The 18,075-nt window shown below is 54.9% G+C and overlaps 6 protein-coding genes across 6 annotated transcripts; 4 read left to right on the forward strand and 2 right to left on the reverse strand.

The window, feature by feature from the left end:
• Positions 1–3,010: 3,010 nt before the first annotated feature.
• Positions 3,011–4,639, forward strand: LMH87_005148 (uncharacterized protein; the record flags this gene model as incomplete). The annotated part of the gene is made up of 1 exon (XM_056202813.1): positions 3,011–4,639. The coding sequence occupies one exon, from the start codon at positions 3,011–3,013 to the stop codon at positions 4,637–4,639; it is 1,629 nt and encodes a 542-aa protein (XP_056058332.1).
• Positions 4,640–5,727: 1,088 nt separating this feature from the next.
• Positions 5,728–8,941, reverse strand: LMH87_005149 (uncharacterized protein; the record flags this gene model as incomplete). The annotated part of the gene is made up of 4 exons (XM_056202814.1): positions 5,728–7,602; positions 7,674–8,174; positions 8,381–8,417; positions 8,910–8,941. 4 exons carry the CDS (start codon positions 8,939–8,941, stop codon positions 5,728–5,730), a joined length of 2,445 nt encoding a protein of 814 aa, XP_056058333.1.
• A 504-nt stretch (positions 8,942–9,445) lies between these two features.
• On the forward strand, positions 9,446–10,835 carry LMH87_005150 (uncharacterized protein; the record flags this gene model as incomplete). The annotated part of the gene is made up of 2 exons (XM_056202815.1): positions 9,446–10,736; positions 10,801–10,835. 2 exons carry the CDS (start codon positions 9,446–9,448, stop codon positions 10,833–10,835), a joined length of 1,326 nt encoding a protein of 441 aa, XP_056058334.1.
• Positions 10,836–11,023: 188 nt separating this feature from the next.
• On the reverse strand, positions 11,024–12,865 carry LMH87_005151 (uncharacterized protein; the record flags this gene model as incomplete). The annotated part of the gene is made up of 6 exons (XM_056202816.1): positions 11,024–11,447; positions 11,505–11,953; positions 12,006–12,416; positions 12,472–12,497; positions 12,566–12,688; positions 12,826–12,865. The coding sequence occupies 6 exons, from the start codon at positions 12,863–12,865 to the stop codon at positions 11,024–11,026; spliced, it is 1,473 nt and encodes a 490-aa protein (XP_056058335.1).
• Positions 12,866–14,393: 1,528 nt separating this feature from the next.
• On the forward strand, positions 14,394–15,768 carry LMH87_005152 (uncharacterized protein; the record flags this gene model as incomplete). The annotated part of the gene is made up of 5 exons (XM_056202817.1): positions 14,394–15,156; positions 15,215–15,290; positions 15,341–15,556; positions 15,611–15,660; positions 15,716–15,768. The coding sequence occupies 5 exons, from the start codon at positions 14,394–14,396 to the stop codon at positions 15,766–15,768; spliced, it is 1,158 nt and encodes a 385-aa protein (XP_056058336.1).
• Positions 15,769–16,188: 420 nt separating this feature from the next.
• LMH87_005153 (uncharacterized protein) lies at positions 16,189–17,965 on the forward strand (the record flags this gene model as incomplete). The annotated part of the gene is made up of 5 exons (XM_056202818.1): positions 16,189–16,211; positions 16,281–16,296; positions 16,360–16,733; positions 16,802–17,638; positions 17,689–17,965. The coding sequence occupies 5 exons, from the start codon at positions 16,189–16,191 to the stop codon at positions 17,963–17,965; spliced, it is 1,527 nt and encodes a 508-aa protein (XP_056058337.1).
• Between the last annotated feature and the right edge of the window lie 110 nt (positions 17,966–18,075).

Below are 18,075 nucleotides of genomic sequence, written 5' to 3' on the forward strand. Positions count from 1 at the left end.
TCCTCCTCCGCTGCAAACACCACGGGTGTCCGATAGGGCCACGACTTGCCCAGCTGCTGGCACGTGCTTCCGTCGCTGCACATAAACACCTTGAGAATGCAGTAGCTGTCGATCTAGGAACCCAATGATTTTGCGGGCGACTCGGTGGCGACGGTAGCAAAGCCTTGGGTTGTCAATATCCTTCCCATCGTAAACCGGCTTCTACGCCCTCATGAGTTCTGTACACGCGGGAGGCATCAGCAACGCTCATCTCACTAATTTTACTGCACGGTATGAAATTATACAGTGTAACCGTGTCGGTGTCATACAGAAATGTATCTCCGTAGACATTTTGATTCGTGAGTCTGAGGAGGCTTGGAACACACACGCTTCGCCGGGATGAGTATCAAACTCTCTGCGAGATGCACATCACATCATAATATCGGCACAGATGACGAAACAAAGAGTGTGAGCAGTACACATTTTCATTTTCTGAATTGCTTTCCTGTTTCATATTTCTAACAGCTTTTGTAGCGTCTGTCTTCTTATACTCTACAAGAATACATACCAGCTGCATAGCTGGCTATCTACCGTACAAAGTCGACGCCAAAGGTAGCGTCGGCGCACCTCCTGTCATTTTTGCGCACAAGATGGCTTGCTGAGAAGCGAAACGCTACTGGGACAATCACCTGTCGCACAATTCGCTTGTCCATACAGATTACAGCGCAACGTCTATCCCAAGACATGGTCCCGGGTCTCTTTGCTGTGCCGGCTCAATCGCTCGTGGCTGCAAGGTGGCCTGTGCGCCATGCAGGTACGGAATCATAAGCGGGCTGTCGTCTGTCGTCCACTCCCTCTGTGTCTTACTCTTATTAGAGTAATGACGGTACGGCGGAACAACTACCTACGTCACCCTCGCAACCGAGACATTGGCAGTGCTGTATATACTCACTTTGTCGGTTGGCGCGAGGGCGGAAAAAAAAAGACTTTGGATAAATACAAAGACAGCTGTGAATCCTTTTGTGAAGTTGCTTATACAGCTTCTATATTGGCGATTGTCATTCTAACGTGTAATGGGCGTTTACAGCAACGTGTGCTATGGTCATGGTATCATAGGATTAGCATTTCGCAAGTAAGCCACCATTCTTCCAGGATCAGCAGACCAGCAAATAGCGATTCTTTGCCGTATATTCTTAGTTATTTTTTTTATTTTTATTTTTTTCCAACTGACTGTTACAACAATACAAATCGGCATGAGGGAGAGCAAGCTGGCAGCGACAAGAATCTCCATGCTACTGACAGCTCTCCGTACAGTCGTCATGTCTCGATGGAGCTACAAAGATAAAATCTTGCCGAAGCGTCCAATTTATCTCCAGCGGCCCCAGACGTTCGTGTGCTGACTCCGGGTGCATGTCGCAGTATTAGCGGTGTCAATGTCATTTGTTCATTCCAGAGCGGCGGCACCAAGACAGCGCAAATGCCCCTCGGGTTGCCCTGGGATATGAACCACCAGACATGGTGCCTAGGCGGCATGGTGGGCGGTTTTGATGGCTACCGAGGTAGGGAGGAAGAACGGATGCGGCGGGAGCATCGAGATATCAAACCGCCCGCCTATATGCATTCACGGATACTTTGTTTCTGTCATGGTAAGGACTAATCTTGCTGCCATTTTATTCTTTTCAAACTTTCGTTTTACCGTCTGCGCTGTTTCACAGGCTGCTGAAGAAGGTTCATCGCCGCTGCTCCCCCACTTGGCGTTGCCACAAATCCAGGCACAGGCCTGCCATAGGCTGATTCTGGGGACTCGGTGCACTGACAGACAGCTACGCCTTGTGCAGCGCTCGTGCACTATACTGGCGTGGGAGAAGAGGATGATGGAAAAGGCCGTGAAATGTTATATTTGGACACAATACTACATTTGCACGAAATATACATCCATGTCCAGGAGCAAAGAACTCGTACGTTCCCTGCTGTCCTATCACCGGACGCCCCGTGGCGCATCATCAAATCTCTAGCGGAAACAGCGCCAACCCCGCAGCAACGAAATAGCGCGCCGCAATTTCGAGCTGGGCCAACCAATGTCTGCAGGAATAGGCTTACTGCTGCGTCTAGGCAAAGAGAAACGAAACGAAGAAATACGGCTCTTTTTCTACTTGGCTTCTTCCCTAGATTCTGTTTGGCCATGTCTGGCTTGAATCACCCTATGACTTACCCGGCGTCAGGTACCAGTACCTATGCGCTGGCTTGTCACAGCGGCTCAGAGTCCCTAGCTCAGTGGCTACAGAGCTCTGGTGCCTGTAGAAACCCCCCAAAGTTCCCCCAAAGTTCCCCAAAAGCCACCCAAACACGCTACGGCACGCTCCATCGCCCGCTAATCCGCGGGCTGCTCCGCTATTTCCCTCTTCATTTCGAGATCCACCATCCGCCCATCCGTTGCCTCGGAGTCGCCCTCACCATGTGTGCATGCGTCCCCCCCAAGTCTCATGAGCTGAGGTGGTTTTAGACATCCAAGGGTACTGACACTGGCACTCGAATCCTCGTCCCGTCTGCTCTGCTGGGCCAACCCGTCTTTCCGCAGATACTCAAGAGAACATACCATCAGTTCCCATCTTTCCTTGCTCAAAAGGCAGCCGGCTCCCTGGACCACATCGACCAGCTCTGCTGCATCGCCAGCCCCATACTGCTAGTTACATGCAAGGACCTCCTGGCTCCTCATCTGGCGACATCGACCTGCCACCACCTCAACCCCCCTTGTTGCCTGGCAAAGGGCATCCTCGTTCGACTCCAGTCTCCGCCCTTTTGTCCAGATTCACCACCCGTTGTCTTTTCCTGGCAGCGCCACCAAACACTCATTCGCCAACATCGAGCCATACTCCGATACCTGGCATCGCTTCTGCTGTTCATCGCCACGGGTTGCTGCATCTCGCCGCCCGCACGTCAGCCCGCTGGACCCTCCCGAAGCGTTGGCCTCTTTTCGCTGCTGCAACTGGCAACCGGCCAACCGCCTCTCCCGAGGAGACTCATACTCGCCATGGCCGCCACCCAAAACCACCCGCCCTCGCCGGACCTTTCCCCCACGCTCGCCTTGGGGGCATGTCCCGAGCTCTCTCGCTGCGTGTCGACGGCGTCCTCCTTGTCACACGGCTCCGCCTCCGAGGAGCACTCGCGCGACTCGCTCGGCAGCGACCTCAAGAGCGCCTCCCGCCACTCCTCTGGCTCCTACCACTCCCGCAGATCTGACGCCTCGCACGTCTCCCGCCGCTCGACGCACTCTGCCGACTCCAAGACGCGCCGCCGCGGATACATGAGGCCCCAGGCCACCGACTTTGCTGCCAGCGCCCGATCCCGCGAGAGCGTCATGAGCCTCGGCAGCATCGCTCATTTGCAGTACTACTTTGCCCGCACCGGCCTGCTCGACGGCAAAGGCGCGCAGCTAGCCCGCAAGAAGCAGCCCAAAGTTACCCTCGATCTCTCGGCCCTCGACGGATCGGCAGACGGCAACAGAATCTCGGCCTCTGATATCGATTCCTCCTACGCTTCCATGGGCAGCAGCCCCGACCTCGCCTCGCACGGCTTCGCAGCAACCCTCACTACCGAGTCTCCTGCAAAAGACAGCAACGACGAGGACTACTACGATGAGGACAGCTTTACCGAGTCCGAGTCCGGCATGCTCCCCCCCACCGTCAGCACCTACCACCAAAGAGAGACGCCCATCCCCCGGCCGCCGACGATAGTGGAACTCAAGGCCGAGCTGGAGACGACCCTGCGCGATGCTCAAAAGGCCCTCAAGGAAGCCGAGGCGCGCAAGGCCGGCGCGTACCTCGCGTCGCCCGACGAGCCCGTGCTGCCCAACATGCCCGAGGCCAACTCGCAGGGCTGGTATGAGCTGCAGGGCATGCACATCCTCGACGTGGTGACGCTCGCCATCCGCGCCGCCAAGATGTACTACACGGCGCACGAGCAGCCGGACCGCCTCGACTCGATCAAGTCAGAAAAGCAGGTCCGCTCCGACCTGCTCGCCGTCATGGAGGTCCTCAAGCAAATGGCCCTTCGCGGCTTCAAGGGAGGCATGAAGGACGACGACATCAGGACCATGCTCGCCTGGACCGCCAGCGTCTTTGGCATCCTCGCCCAGGAGGCCGCCATGGAGGCGGCGGAAAAGGCCGAGCGCGCCAGCTGGGCCTGCTGGATGAATGAAGGTGACTGGGCGGGCCGCGAGCGCGAGCGTGAGGGTGCATTTCTCGCCTCGATGGATGCGGCGGTACCCCACGACCACGACGGCGGCGACAGCCAAGCAACGCCGCTGCCTGCGTGGACCACCGCGGCGGCGGACGCGCCCACGTTGCCCACGCCGTTCCTCGCGGCCATGCAAAACGGCCTGCGCCTCATCCGCCTGCACAATGCCGCCGTGCACAAGTCGAAGCGCCGCTTCGGCGCCATCCCGACGTTTCACAAGGACACGCAGAAGCCGTACCGCTGCGCCGACAACCTCCGCTACTGGGTCAAGGCCGCCGAGCTGCGCTTCGAGGTGGTCTTGTCGGTCGATGCGCTGGGCGTCGCGTACGGGACCGACCACCAGGCCTGGATAAATTTCGAGGCAGCAATTCTCAAGTGGTGCCGGCACGTCCGCGAAGAGATAACCAACGAGCTCAACAAGTAGCCTGGTTCTGTTCTGCCATGATCCCTGAACACTGAAGAAGCTCTTTTTATTCACCAATTTACAAGACATCCTCGACACGGCAGCTTCATCGATTTGAGCTGTCCCTTTTTTCTTTTTTCTTTTGCGTCCATTTACGATTTTTACGCCTGGGATTACTTTGGAGTTTTCATTCCCTTTGCATTTCATTGCAGCTGCGTTCTTTTTCTGCCGCCATTACCACTTTATTACTGCTTTTGGGAAAGGGAATCAGGATACACACACAGGCTTAACTAAGCATTCAGCCTCTTCTTTTTATTTTTCTAACAAGAGATGGGGAACTCATATTGCATTCGCGCAGCACCTTTTTTTTTATCACTTCTTTTTCAAATTACCTTCGTCGTGGGTGGGATTTTGAGGATGGATGCGGTGGGTGGCCTGGGCTTTTTACACTGGTTTCTTGCTGTTTCAGCCCGATTACACCAGCACCTTTCTCGTTTCATCTGCATGGGCTTGGCTGCCTCTATTCCATTTTCCTCCAGAGAGTCTTCTTTGCGAGAGACCACGGGGGCTTTTCTTTCGCTGTTCAGCGTCGTCTTTTTTTTTTTTTTTTTTTTCAATCTTTTCCAAATCCGCTTTTATTTCACCTCGACGGGAGACGCTTGTCTACATGTAAACATTCATATACCCCCAACTAAGCAGCAACTCATTCCCTTTTTTTTTCTCATCACAGGTTTTCTGTCTTCTCTATAGCATTATATAATCCGCCCTCTCTCTTCTTTTCATCACGCAGCTGCAACAAGAAACAATACACAAGATGGTAAACATTACACAAATTTTGAATTACGATACAACACTTGAAGCACGACCTATAAACAACACAGATGCCGGAATTTTCTTGATTCACTTGGATTGGTTTTTGCTCGACTAATACTATATATATCCTAAAAACAAGAAACGCTCTATAAGACAATTGTACAATCCTGGTCCGGTGTTGATGTTTGTTTTTTTGCTTCGCCACAACCATTTTGTATACAGACAGTAAGAAAGTCTGGGGAAAGGAAAAACATGACTATAGCATCACAATGGAAACATGGAAAGCCCCTGCAACATTACCACATACCACGCTCCCGACCCTCAAAGCCAAAGTTGAGCGCCACGGCCACAAACAGCGACACGCACAGCACGCTGGGTCCCCACTTGTCAAAGTACCGCGCCGCCTTGCGGTTGCGAATCGAACGGCTGCGGTACAGGTACACGCCGACCGAGTACAGCAGGCTTAGGATGGCCAGGAAGGTAAAGATGGCCGAGATCCAAAAGGAAATGGGCGTCGGGTGGCTCTTGAGGTTGAGCAGCGTCATGGCAATGGTGCCAATGTAGATGGAGTACTCCAGCCAGCCGAGAAACGTTCGCTCGGCTGCGAAGAACACCTTTGGCTCCACACGCACGGGGACGTAAATCTTCTTGCCCTTGGGCGCCTTGAACTTCTTGGACTGGACCTGTTGGTCGCCAAACAGCATCTGCTGGCGCGCACTACGCGACACCTGCGTGCTGCGCGGCCGGGGCACAATGGCCCAAAGAGCGTTGAGCGCGGCTTGGCTAAAGGCGTGGCCCTTGGTGGCAAACAGCGTCGAGTAGTAGTGCCACCCGCCAACTCTGCGAGCCTCTTCCAGCTCGTAGTTTTCGTCATACTCGTCGTCTGAATCGTATATGGGGAAATCCTCACTCGCCGTGGGCAGATCCACCGTCTGACCCTCCATGTCGGAGGCCAGTCCGCGTCTGGATCGATGGGATGAAAATGCCGGGCCGGCGCTGGTGGAAGGCCTGGTAACCTCGTCGTCTGAATCAAAGTCCTCTTCGTCGTCGTCAGAAGTCGTCGTCGTGCCAGAGAGCGCGGCTCTGTGGATGCCAAAGTCGTGGGTGTGAGGCTTGCGGATATCGACATCCATTTGGGGCATCCAAAAGGGCAGCAGGTTAATGCGATCCGGGAACAAGGAAGCACAGCCGTGGATAAACTTGGAGAACTTGGGCACGGCCTCGACCAGGTGCGACGAAATGAGTTGACGAACCCACTCTGGCGGCTCTTGGCCCATCTGTGTCTGAAGCTTCACTTCGAGTACGGCATAGGGGAATCGCTCGACGTCTTCAGGGGGCAGCTGGGAGAAAGGGTAATCGATACCAATATCCATTCGTCTCCAGTTCTTGCCGCAGCGCTGTTGGCCATCCAGGTTGTCCTCGCGGACCATGGTGAGCTCAGTATCCAGCGAAATACGGACACGGGCATCAGCGGGCAGCTGGAAGGCTGTGCGGTTGTAAAAGGAGCGGCAGACGGGCTTATAACCCTTCTTGAGTACAGAGTACTGGACTTCAGAAGCCAGACGCTCGTCCTCAGCAATGGCCTTTTCCGACTTTTTGCCTTCTTTGCGGGCTTTTTCGAAGATGGCGCCAGGAAGCAGCTCGCCGCGGAGGTAGGCATTGACATTCTTCTCCTTGAGAGCGAATCGAGCCTTGACAGACTTTTCACCAGTCCAGTCTTCACGGTGAGTCTTACGTTCGACAAAGATGGTCTCGCTCTGCATGCCACCGTACCAGCGTAGACGGATGGCCTCGGCACCTTCTGTCTTCTTCAGTCGGCCTTCGTAGAGATCCCAGGTATCGGGATTGTCGTAGTAGATGGAGGTAATGGCGGAATCTTGGGGGTCAAACTCCTTGCCGGCGTTAAAGACAAGCACAGGCAAGTGCTTGAGGATGATGAGCTTCAACTCGGTGACATTATCCGGGTGAACCCAGTATTTGGTGGTCTGTCGGACAAAGCTGGCTTGGGAGCCACCGGCGGCGGAATCGCCCTTGACAGGGTTGCCTCGGGTTCGAACGAGATCGTAGAGCTTGGACAGCTTGATGACGGAAGCATCGTAGTTTTCCTTGTAGAAGGGCTTGGCCTTGAGTCGGGTGTCGAATGCGGGCCGCAGATGCCAGCCGGTTTGCTTCTGTATGTGGGAAATATGATGATTAGTATCGTCGCTGGAATGGTGTCTTGAGTTGGAAGTCGTCTTCTTACATCATGCTTCTTGATGATTTTATAAAAGCCAGTGTAGTTGAGCTGGACAAACTTGGCGAGGTCGTGAACGTCGGCAATGATGTCGGACAAGTCCTCCTCGAGCAGGATAAATTCTTCCTCGCTGGGACCCTCCTCGCCGAGGCCGCGCTCCTGGAGGCGGTTGACGACATCCTTGACCTCGCGCTCGGAGACGGCGATGCGGCGAGAAATCTCCATGGCCTTGACCTGCTGCTTGGTGTGGACTTTTTCCAGCTCGGCCTCGAGGCGGCCTACGAAGCGCGTCTCGTCATCCTCGGACCACTGGCTGGGGCCGACACCATCGGCCGGGGCAGGGCCGGTAGCGTTCTTGAGCTCCGACTTGAGGCCATTGTAGTCAATGTAGTACCACTGGTACTCGCGAATGACGCTTGACCGCAGCTGCTCGCCAAACTTCATGACGATGACACCGGGTCGAGCACGAAAGGTTCCGGGTGGAGGCGTCGTCCAGGGATTGTTGATCTTCTTGAGGTCCTTGATAATTAGCATGCGAGCATCACTGGCGCGGCCGGGAGGCGAGAGGTGCAGATTCAATAAAACGCGGGTGGGGGGAACGCAAGCAGCGCAGGTATGTAGGTAGGTGATGGAGAGGCGAGCACGCGAACAGAGCGCAGCGCGGTGGGCAGAAAGGTAGCTGGAGATTGAAGGAAGAAAGAGGGAAAAATTCTCACCAGCTGAGGGGTATTTCCCACAGACGATCCCGGGCAACTGTCGTCGATAAGTCGTTCGTTATGCAGATGCAGAAAGCGAACGGAGCAAGTATTGACGAGAAGCTGTGGTCACCGAAGCGGCACTGTCGAATGCGGACGAATTGGCGAATCAAAGCTAGCGTCACTAAAACGTGGTGAGGGGCCCGGGGGGGTGGTGGCTGTCCACTGTGCCCACTGTTGCTCGCTGGCTGGAGGAGGCTGAAAAAAAGCCTGGAACAGCCTGAACAGCGTGACAGCCCGCTGGCCACTGGGACTACAGGGAATCGGGCCCGCTGCAGCTGGGGCTCATCATGCACTGTGGCGCCCTGGTCCTGGGCGATGCGCCTATAATTTAGGTGGCTGACAGGCTAAAACGCTATCTGGCTAGCGCCTCAAATTCATCACCCCTTCGAACATGGCTAGACTGAACATGTCCAGCCAACAGCAAGTTAACCGACCTTTGGCTGTGACGCCTTGGGCGCAAAGATTGTCAAGTTTATGTTGTACCTACTGTATTTCACAATTATCCTTGTAGTCGTGCATTTCCTATTCGTCAGTAGTCTTGACAGTCCCCAGGCGGCACTGAAACTGGCCTTTGTCCTACGGATTGCTAATATCGATTGCTAGTTTTAATTACTTAGTTAGCCGCACTCTATACCTAGGAGTTAGTGCTATTGTAGATCATAGGTGCTACGCGACTGTTACTACCAAGCTACTTTCATATTCCATTTTCTCCCAGTTTTAGTCTCGTAGCAGTCTTCTAGCCCATCGCTTAGTCTCTTGCTGCTGTCTACGCCGAGGCCAACCCCAATTCTCCTCGTACTACGGCCGCCTCTGCCCGGGCAAGCTCCCCTCCACCACCATGGACCCAGATTGAAGATGCCGCCACCAAAAAAAAACCCTGCCAGGGTTCAATACCCAAGCAAAAAAAAAACTAGACCGTTTGCGCCAATCGCTTTCCCTGCCGCAGGAAATTACGCACGGCTGTCGTTAAACGGCTAGATCCCCCTCTAGAAAGTATAAGGTATCGTCCTGCTTTTATAAACTATGCCTGAATACAACGACGCCCTCGAGGCGCGCATCCCCACCGACTCGCCAGACAATGTGCGTCAGGTCCTGCTGCACGCCTGGTCGCGCGACCTGACGACGCTCAAGGAGCTTCTCAGCCAGCCCGGCGCTGCCAGCGAGCAGGACCCCAAGACGGGCGAGACGCCGCTGCATGCCGTCGTTCGCGGCTGCGGCCCGTCTGAGCAGGCCGCCGATGATGCGGCAGCCGAGGGCGAAGAGGAAGAGGACGGCGTGGTGGCAGAGGCCCGCGCGTGCATCCAGGAGCTCTTCTTCTCCGGCGCCATCTGGAACGACGTCGACAACCACAACGAGACGCCCGGCTGCACCGCCTGGCGCCTGGGCCAGAAGCAGCTGTACCAGATGTTTGTCGACGCCGGCGTGCGCGCCGAGCTGCTCTTTGGGCTGATGGACGGCTACGAGCAGCTCTCGTCCGGCGAGGAGGAGGAGGAGGAGGAGGCTGACGCGGACATGGAAGAAGCCGAGCAGCAGGCCCAAACCAAGGAGGAGGGCGCACCAACAAAAGAAAAAGAAGAAGCACTGCCAGCAGGAGAAGAGCCAGCGCAGTTTGTGCCCCCAGACGCCGGCGAAAAGACCGTCACCAGCGACGAGTACCTCCAGTCCACCGTCACCTACGACGGCGGCAAGCTGCTCGACGACGACCTCAACGGCGTCATGATGGCCTGGGAGACGGACATTATGCGGCGCTCCGTCGCCGCCCTGCTCCCGGACCCCACGCCCGGCAAGCGCATCCTCAACATTGGCTTCGGCATGGGCATCGTCGACGGCCTCTTCGCCGCGCGGTCCCCGGCCAAGCACCACATCGTCGAGGCGCACCCGGGCGTCCTCGCGCACGTCGCCCGCGGCGGGACCCGGTTCGGCGCCGACTGGGAGCAGGGCGGGCCCGAGCCGGACGCGTTCAAAATGTTCCACGGCAGGTGGCAGGACGTGGTGCAGACGCTGATGGAGCGCGGCGAGCTGTACGACGCCATCTACTTTGACACCTTTGGCGAGGACTACGCGGAGCTGCGGAGCTTCTTCACCGACTACGTCCCCGTGCTGCTCGACATGGACGGCCGCTTCGGCTTCTTCAACGGGCTCGGCGCCGACCGCCGCGTCTGCTACGACGTCTACGCGCAGGTCGTGGAGCTGCACGCCTCCGAGGCCGGGCTGGACATTGCGTGGGAGAGCATCGACGTGGACATGAGCCAGCTCGACGAGGACGGCAAGGGCGAGTGGGAGGGGGTCCGCAGACGATACTGGACTCTGGATAGTAAGTTTGATCCATTCATCATACGGTGTTGGTCTTTGGCTAACGGTTCCTCTTTTTTCTTCAGCATATAAACTGCCCATATGCACATTTATGGGTTAGAAATGGGCACACGTACATCTCATGACGATTATTCTTGTACCCATTTACTTCTTACGATAGACGCATGCGTGCACGCTGCACGGCTAAAGTGGCAGAATGCTGCATCCAAATAGACGAATATGATATGACTATATGTGATGTCTGCTGGTTAATTGACTACAATCCTGCACGGTGCGGACATGGCACGTCTATTTGAAACGCTCTGGGTGAAGAATACCCGCCATGTTGCCGTTCTGCGCACGCTTCAGCGTCAGTGCGGCAATCAGAGCAGCGCCGACACCACTGCCGTCTTCGGCAGCCAGAATCTCAACCGGGTCCTCGGCCTTGGGGTCCGTTTTGTCTGGCCAGTCGAGAATCTCCTTGAGAGCCTGCGCTCCACGCGCCTTGAAGTGAGGGTACTTGTTGAAGACGGAGCCGTCGGCACCAACGTGGCAGGTTTTGAGGTTCTTCTTCTTGCAAATGGCAGCGACACCACAGGCAGAGAGTCGGGCGGCACGGGTGCCAATGAGCTCGGCAAGGCGACGGATAAGCTCAAGCTCGGGAGCCGTGACCTGAATCTGCAGCTTGTTGGCAAACAAGTCCAGAGTCTCCTGCAGGTTCTCAAAGGGGTCCCTAGTGTACAGCTAATTAGACACTGCGAAACGCTGACGAAGCTAAAGGGAAACTCACTCTTCGATAGCGGAAAGGAACGAGGCGTCCAGACTGTAGGCCTTGCGAAGACAAGAAATGTCCTGACCGTCGAAGATCTGCTTCTCATCATGCAGATCACACAAGGCGAGACGGAAAATCTCACCCAGGTAAAGACCTGCAATCATCTTCTCAAACGCCTGCTGGCCAGGACGAGGAGACTCGTCATCAATAGTGACGTCGTACTTGGTGCGCGGCAGGATCTTGTGCTCGTTGTCGAAAGCGCCCCACTCGCAGTTGATGGCCATCTCCATGTCGTCAGGAAGGCCCATCTTGGCAAGCTTGGGGATCGAGCCGCAATGTTCGACATACGCGGCGTTGCAGCCGGTACCGAAGATGCAGCCAATCTTCATGCGGGGATCGGTGTAGGCCGAGGCCATAAGCGTTCCGGTAGTGTCGTTGATCAGAGCAGTCAGTTGAATAGGAACGCCCTGCACACGTGTCAGCAGGCTGTTGTTACACAGAGAGGCAGTTGGGACATACACGCTTGGCGAGCGCAGCCTCGAACATGGGAACGACATTTTGGCCCTCGACGCCGTCAATGTCAAATCCCTTGGTCCATCGCTGCAGGATACCCTCGTCAATGTAGTTTTGTGTAGCCGGGTAAGAAAATGTGAAGCCCAGAGGCAGCGTTCCAATGTTCTTGCAGTCACCATGATGGGTTTCGAGGAACTGGTGCAGACAGTCGGCAATGTACTCCCAGAGCTCATCGCTCTTGCCAGTCTTGAGCTCCTCGGGCATCTTGTACTTGGACTGAATAATGTCGAACTCGGACTTTTTGTCGGTGAGGGTGATTTGGCAGACGCGAAGGTTGGTGCCGCCCATGTCGAGGGCGAGGTACGTGCCCGTCTCGTTGCCATCAGGATACGACATGACCCAAGTAGGGTTCATGGGCTGTGGTCTGATTAGCAGGAATCGTCATATCGGACAGAAATGAGTTTGCGCTTACGATGCTGCCACCCTCATTGCTGAGGCCTGAGAAGACGGTTAGTACTGGTTGGCGCAAGACGCATGGTGCTGCTTGGCACTGGCGCAGCACATACCCTTGGCAAGTTCAGAGATGAAGTGGTCGGTGATGGCCTTGAGCTTGGCCGTGTCGACCGTGAAGAGCTCCTCGATCTTGCGGATCGCCTCCATGGTGTTCTTGGGAATATCGGCTTTCGACCCTACAGCACCTGTCAGCTTTTGTCGCTCCAACAAATGGCTGTCGCGACACCATGGCAGCCTTTAATCGCGGAAGAAAAAAGACGTGTATAACTGTCGCATTCAATACCCGCACAATGGCGGTGGTGTGCGGGCATACCTTTTCTAGAGGGCGGAGCGCGAGGACCTAGGCCAACCATTTTGAGTGCGCCGCGGGGTTTGGAGGGGTAGCTACTGTACGGCTCGACCGGCGAGGGACCACCTGGGGGATGGTATGGGTGATGTAGAAAGGTGGTGGGTACGGTTTCTAGGAGCGAAAAGAAAGGCTTGAACCGTCTGCTCACTGACGATGAGGGATTGAATGAGTCGGTGAGGTTGTAAGGTTGTAAGGTTGTAAGGTTCAAATTGGGCAAAGACGAAGCTGCAGCTTATCGCTGCGCTGGGGAGGTCGGACCCGGCACCGGGCAGAAGCTAACGCTGGGTGGTTACAGGTACCTTAGTTGCTTAGGTAGGCCTGACAGCAGCGTCAAGGTCTGCCACCAATCGCGCCTCGGTGGCGCTGCACCGTGTAGCATCTTCCCGCTCCCGCCACCACCAGCATTCGGTGCAAGCTTTTTAGATGCGGCAGTGCCGGAATTAACTCCTTGCTGTACCAGAAAGAGTTTAATTTACAATAGGGTCTCAAAGGCTACCTGCGGCCGGTCACTCTCCTGATCGTACTCCTGCCATCGATGTAGACACAGCCTCGAGTGTCAAGTCCATTTGTGCTCCTTTCTCGTGTAACTATTGTTGGCTTCTGCACACTGTTCCCGTCACACCAACGTCATTCGATTTCTCCTGCGGCAATTACCAAAATGCCCAGACTTGTTCAGTCCGTTTCTCCATAGATCACCCCACTGGAGCTGCTAGCCACAGATTTGGAGCCAGTACTCTCCTCGTGGTGGCCAGCTATGTCCTCTTTTCCGACTGTGTTGCCAGTACGGCGTTACAAGTTACGTGGCCAAACGATGTCCACTCGTCAAAAGATCTCACCTTTTTTTTCGTGGTCTTCCTCTTCTTCTTCAGTTTATAAGCCATGAATAAGTCAACGGTAAGCTTTTGCGGTATGGCTGAATGCGGGGATCAAGGTAGCTGTAGCCAATCGGGCAAAGGCCGTAGCCTCGACTCAACCAGCCAAATCGAAGCTGCACCTTGTACGGAATACACTGCTTGATAGAGATCATCTATTTTATTTTATTGTTGGCAGATATAAATCAGCCGAACTGTGTTGATTATATTACTGCAGTCTTTAAAAAAGAAAAAATAAAGAAAAAATAAACCATGTTTCTGCAAGGTTCGAAACACACGCAGGCTGTGGGTAACGGAAACCCAAGGCGGCACCTGAGAGAAACTGTCAAAAGAACAGCTGCAGTCAAGCGGGATAGATACACAGTCGGTGACTGGAAATAAAAAACTGTCCGCTTATGTGAACTGTACAATTCCACTCTGCCTTCATTTTCGAAACCAAAGGCGGCACAATAGCTAAGCCCAGCTCCTCAGAATGCCTCAAGGGTAGGTAGCGAGTCACTTACCCCAGACACCGATTTCGGCCGCCACTCCAAGCCAACACTAAGCCTAGCATCCATCCACCCCAGAATCGACAAACCGCATCAGTCATACTACACACCTCGTCCACCTCATCTTCACCCCCGGCATAGCGGCCAATTGGAACACATACTCGTCGAAATCATGCTTTCTGCTACTTCGGGGGCGATGCGCATGGGCGCTCGCCGTGTAGCCCCCCGAGCGGCCTCGATTGTTGTCGCGCCGCTGCCAAGGGCTTCTGTCGGCCGACGCACCGCTCTGGCCCAAGCCCGTTCCCTCACCTCCACGAGCCGCCTCTCGTACGCCCTCAACACGAACCCAAACCCGCCCCTAGGTAAGAAGAATGCCTCCAACGACGCCCCGTCGCGGATTGGCCTCATCGGCGCGCGTGGCTACACCGGTCAGGCACTGATCGATCTGCTCAACAACCACCCCAACATGGATCTGCAGCATGTTTCTTCGCGAGAGCTCGACGGCCAGGAACTCAAAGGGTACACCAAGCGCAAAGTCATCTACGAGAACCTGTCGCCCGAGGATGTCGCGCGCCTGGACAAGGACGGCAAGGTCGACTGCTGGATCATGGCCCTCCCCAACGGCGTCTGCAAGCCCTACGTCCAGGCGCTTGGCCAGAGCTCCAGCGTCATTGTTGACATCTCGGCCGATTACCGATTTGATAACTCGTGGGCCTATGGTCTTCCTGAGATGCTAGCACGGCCCAAGATTGCCCAGTCGACTCGCATCAGCACTCCCGGGTGCTATTCGACAGGCGCACTGCTGGCCCTGAACCCCATTCTGGAACACCTAGGAGCCTCACCCACCATCTTCGGAGTCTCGGGCTACAGCGGAGCCGGGACCAAACCTTCTCCCAGGAACGATGTTGCCCTTCTGCATGACAATCTTCTGCCATGTAAGAATTCAACTGTTCGCCACGACTGCATTGTTTCAGGAGGCTAACATCTCGATAGACAGCTTGACTGGCCATATGCACAAGCGTGAAATTAACCACCATCTTGGCATCTCATCCGCATTTATTCCACACTGGTGCGTTGCTTCCTCTACTGTTATGCTCCAAAAGACTGACAATAATCTAGCGCCTCCTGGTTCCGTGGCATTCACTTGACCCTTAATGTTCCCCTGAACAAAACAATGAGTTCTCGAGACATCCGCCAGATCTACCAAGACCGATATGCTGGCGAAAAGCTTGTCAAGGTCGTTGGCGAAGCCCCGCTTGTGAGGGCGATCCAGAACAAACACGGCGTTGAGATTGGTGGTTTTGCGGTTGACAAGACTGGTCAGCGTGTGGTCGTGTAAGTGCCGCGTACTAGCATTGCATATGAGATCATTTGACTAACTTGAAATAGCTGCGCCACCATTGACAACCTCAACAAGGGTGCCGCTACCCAATGCCTACGTAAGATTTTCGGTAAATGAAGTACCTTGTGCCCTTCGCTAACACCCTGATGCAGAGAACATGAACCTCGCGCTTGGATACGACGAATACCAAGGAGTTCCTTTGTAGTGATTCCGTCTGGTTCTCAGATTTTTCTTCGCAAGCAATTATTACCAGTTACATGAGTGTTAGCCAAAGTCAACGGTATCACTGTCACGGTAGCGGCTTTGGATATACGTATATTAGATGCGCGTTAGCGAGGTTACAATATACCATAAAAGTAGTCTTGCCCCTACGTCTCTTACGCGAATTTTGAACGCAGACTACAATGTCTTTTGCTGCGGTTTGCTTTATTAAGGAAGCTCGAGGAATGAAGTGGCTCCATTTTGTCATGCAATGCTCATTCAAACGCCCCAGAAAGAGCAGCGAACACACGACTTCACCCAGCCCCAGAGGTCTCCTTTAGTTATGCTTTGGAAAAAAAAGCTATGCTGAAACAGTATATCAGTAGTATTCTCGAAACAAATTCCTACCCGAATAATTGCTACGATGAACGGCGTGGTCGGAAGCGGGTCAATGTTCCCCCTACGCTCTGGACACACTGAGCTGTGATTGGCTGACAGGTGGCAGGGGAGCTCCAGCAATTCAAGGAGCAACGTATGCCTTTAGAGGGCCACAATTAGGAGCTCGCGACCAGGACACTGTCATTTCACGAAAAAGGCCTGCGCAGTCAATGAACAGCCGCGTTCGCCAATCGCCATCATGAAGCTCTTGTCAGTCGCAGCGGCCATCTCTGGCCTGCTGTCGCCCGTCATTGCTGCCGCGTCCCAGAGCGCCAAGCTACCCGCCGACTTCAAGCCGCCCCAGGTGTTCAAGAATGCCAACCTGGTGCACGTCATCTCGCTCGAGAAGAACTACGCCAAGGAGCAAATCAATGTCGCCATTGAGAACGTGTCCAAGGAGCCGCAAGACGAATACTACATCCCATTTACCTCTTCGCAGGTTGCCCGCATCGGCGGCTTCGAGGTAAAGGACCGCAAGGACGACAACGCCGGCCCGTTTGCCGTCGAAGTGGTTGAATACGACCCCAACAGGTAGGATGCGGCTTCTCGACCTCTGGACCCTGTCGGGCTTTTGCATGCTAACACAAAGCTTCGCATAGCGATACCCAATACTACCGGATTCGCCTCCCCAACCCGCTCAAGGCCGGCGCTCAGCAGACCCTCGGCATCACCTTCTTTTACCTCGACGCGTACCGCCCGCTTCCCGCTACGATTGAGCAGGACGAGACGCAGTATCTGGTCCACGACTTTTCCGTCTTTGCCCCGTCTGCTTACAAGACGAGCAAGCAAAAGACCGAAGTCAAGTCGGCCTCTGCCACCATCCCCGACTACACCAAAGTCGACAAGTTTCCACAGAAGCAGGGCACCAAGCTGACCTACGGACCTTTTGACGAGAAGCCCGCTGGCGCAGTTTCTCCCGCCGAGATCCGATTCGAGTTTGCCAAACCCGTCACCCACATCTCCGAGCTCGATCGCGAGGTCGAAGTCAGCCATTGGGGCGGCAACGTTGCCTTTGAAGAGCATTACACCCTGGAGCACCGCGGCGCCAACCTGTCTGCGCCTTTCAACCGTGCCAAGTGGACGCAGTCACAGTACTTTAGCCGTGGCTCCTCGGCGGCTCTCAAGGAGCTCCGTGTTCCCCTGCAGATTGGTGCAGCCGATCCCTACTTCACCGATGTTATTGGCAACGTGTCTACCTCACGTTTCAGAAGCAACAAGCGCGAGGCTCTCCTCGAGCTCAAACCCCGCTACCCCATCTTTGGTGGCTGGAAGTACCCCTTCACCATTGGCTGGAACATTGACGCAGCCAGCATCTTGCGCCGCACGGCCGCTGGCGGCAATGTGCTCAAGATACCTTTCCTCGAGGGTCCCAAGCAGGCTGAGGGTGTTGAATACGGCCGCGTCAACCTACGCGTTCTTCTGCCCGAGGGCGCTGAGTGAGTAACACAGATACTTGTGAATAGACCTTGAGCTGATGTATCTACAGGAACGTGAAGTTTTTTACCGACATCCCCGAGTCATCGATTACTGAGACGTCAATTGACGTCGTCCAGACATACCTAGACACTGTTGGCCGCACCTCAGTCACCATCAAAGCCGTGAACCTGGTTGACGAGTTCCGCGACCGCCACCTCATCATTACCTATGACGCTACGCTCCTCTCATCGCTGCGCAAGCCCGTTGTTATTTTCGCGAGCATGATGAGTCTTTACTTTACGGCATGGGCGATCGGCAACATCAAGGTTGGATTTGGCAAGAAATAAAGGGTAGAGGGTAGAGATGCGCATCTGAAAAGGAGAGCCCGAGACATCATGTCAAATATAGAACTTTTGTACAATTGTAAAACGAAGATGAGCCTGAAAATGAAAAGAAT

The sequence above is a fragment of the Akanthomyces muscarius genome, chromosome 1 (genome assembly GCF_028009165.1).
Source record: "Akanthomyces muscarius strain Ve6 chromosome 1, whole genome shotgun sequence".
NCBI lineage: Eukaryota > Fungi > Ascomycota > Sordariomycetes > Hypocreales > Cordycipitaceae > Akanthomyces > Akanthomyces muscarius.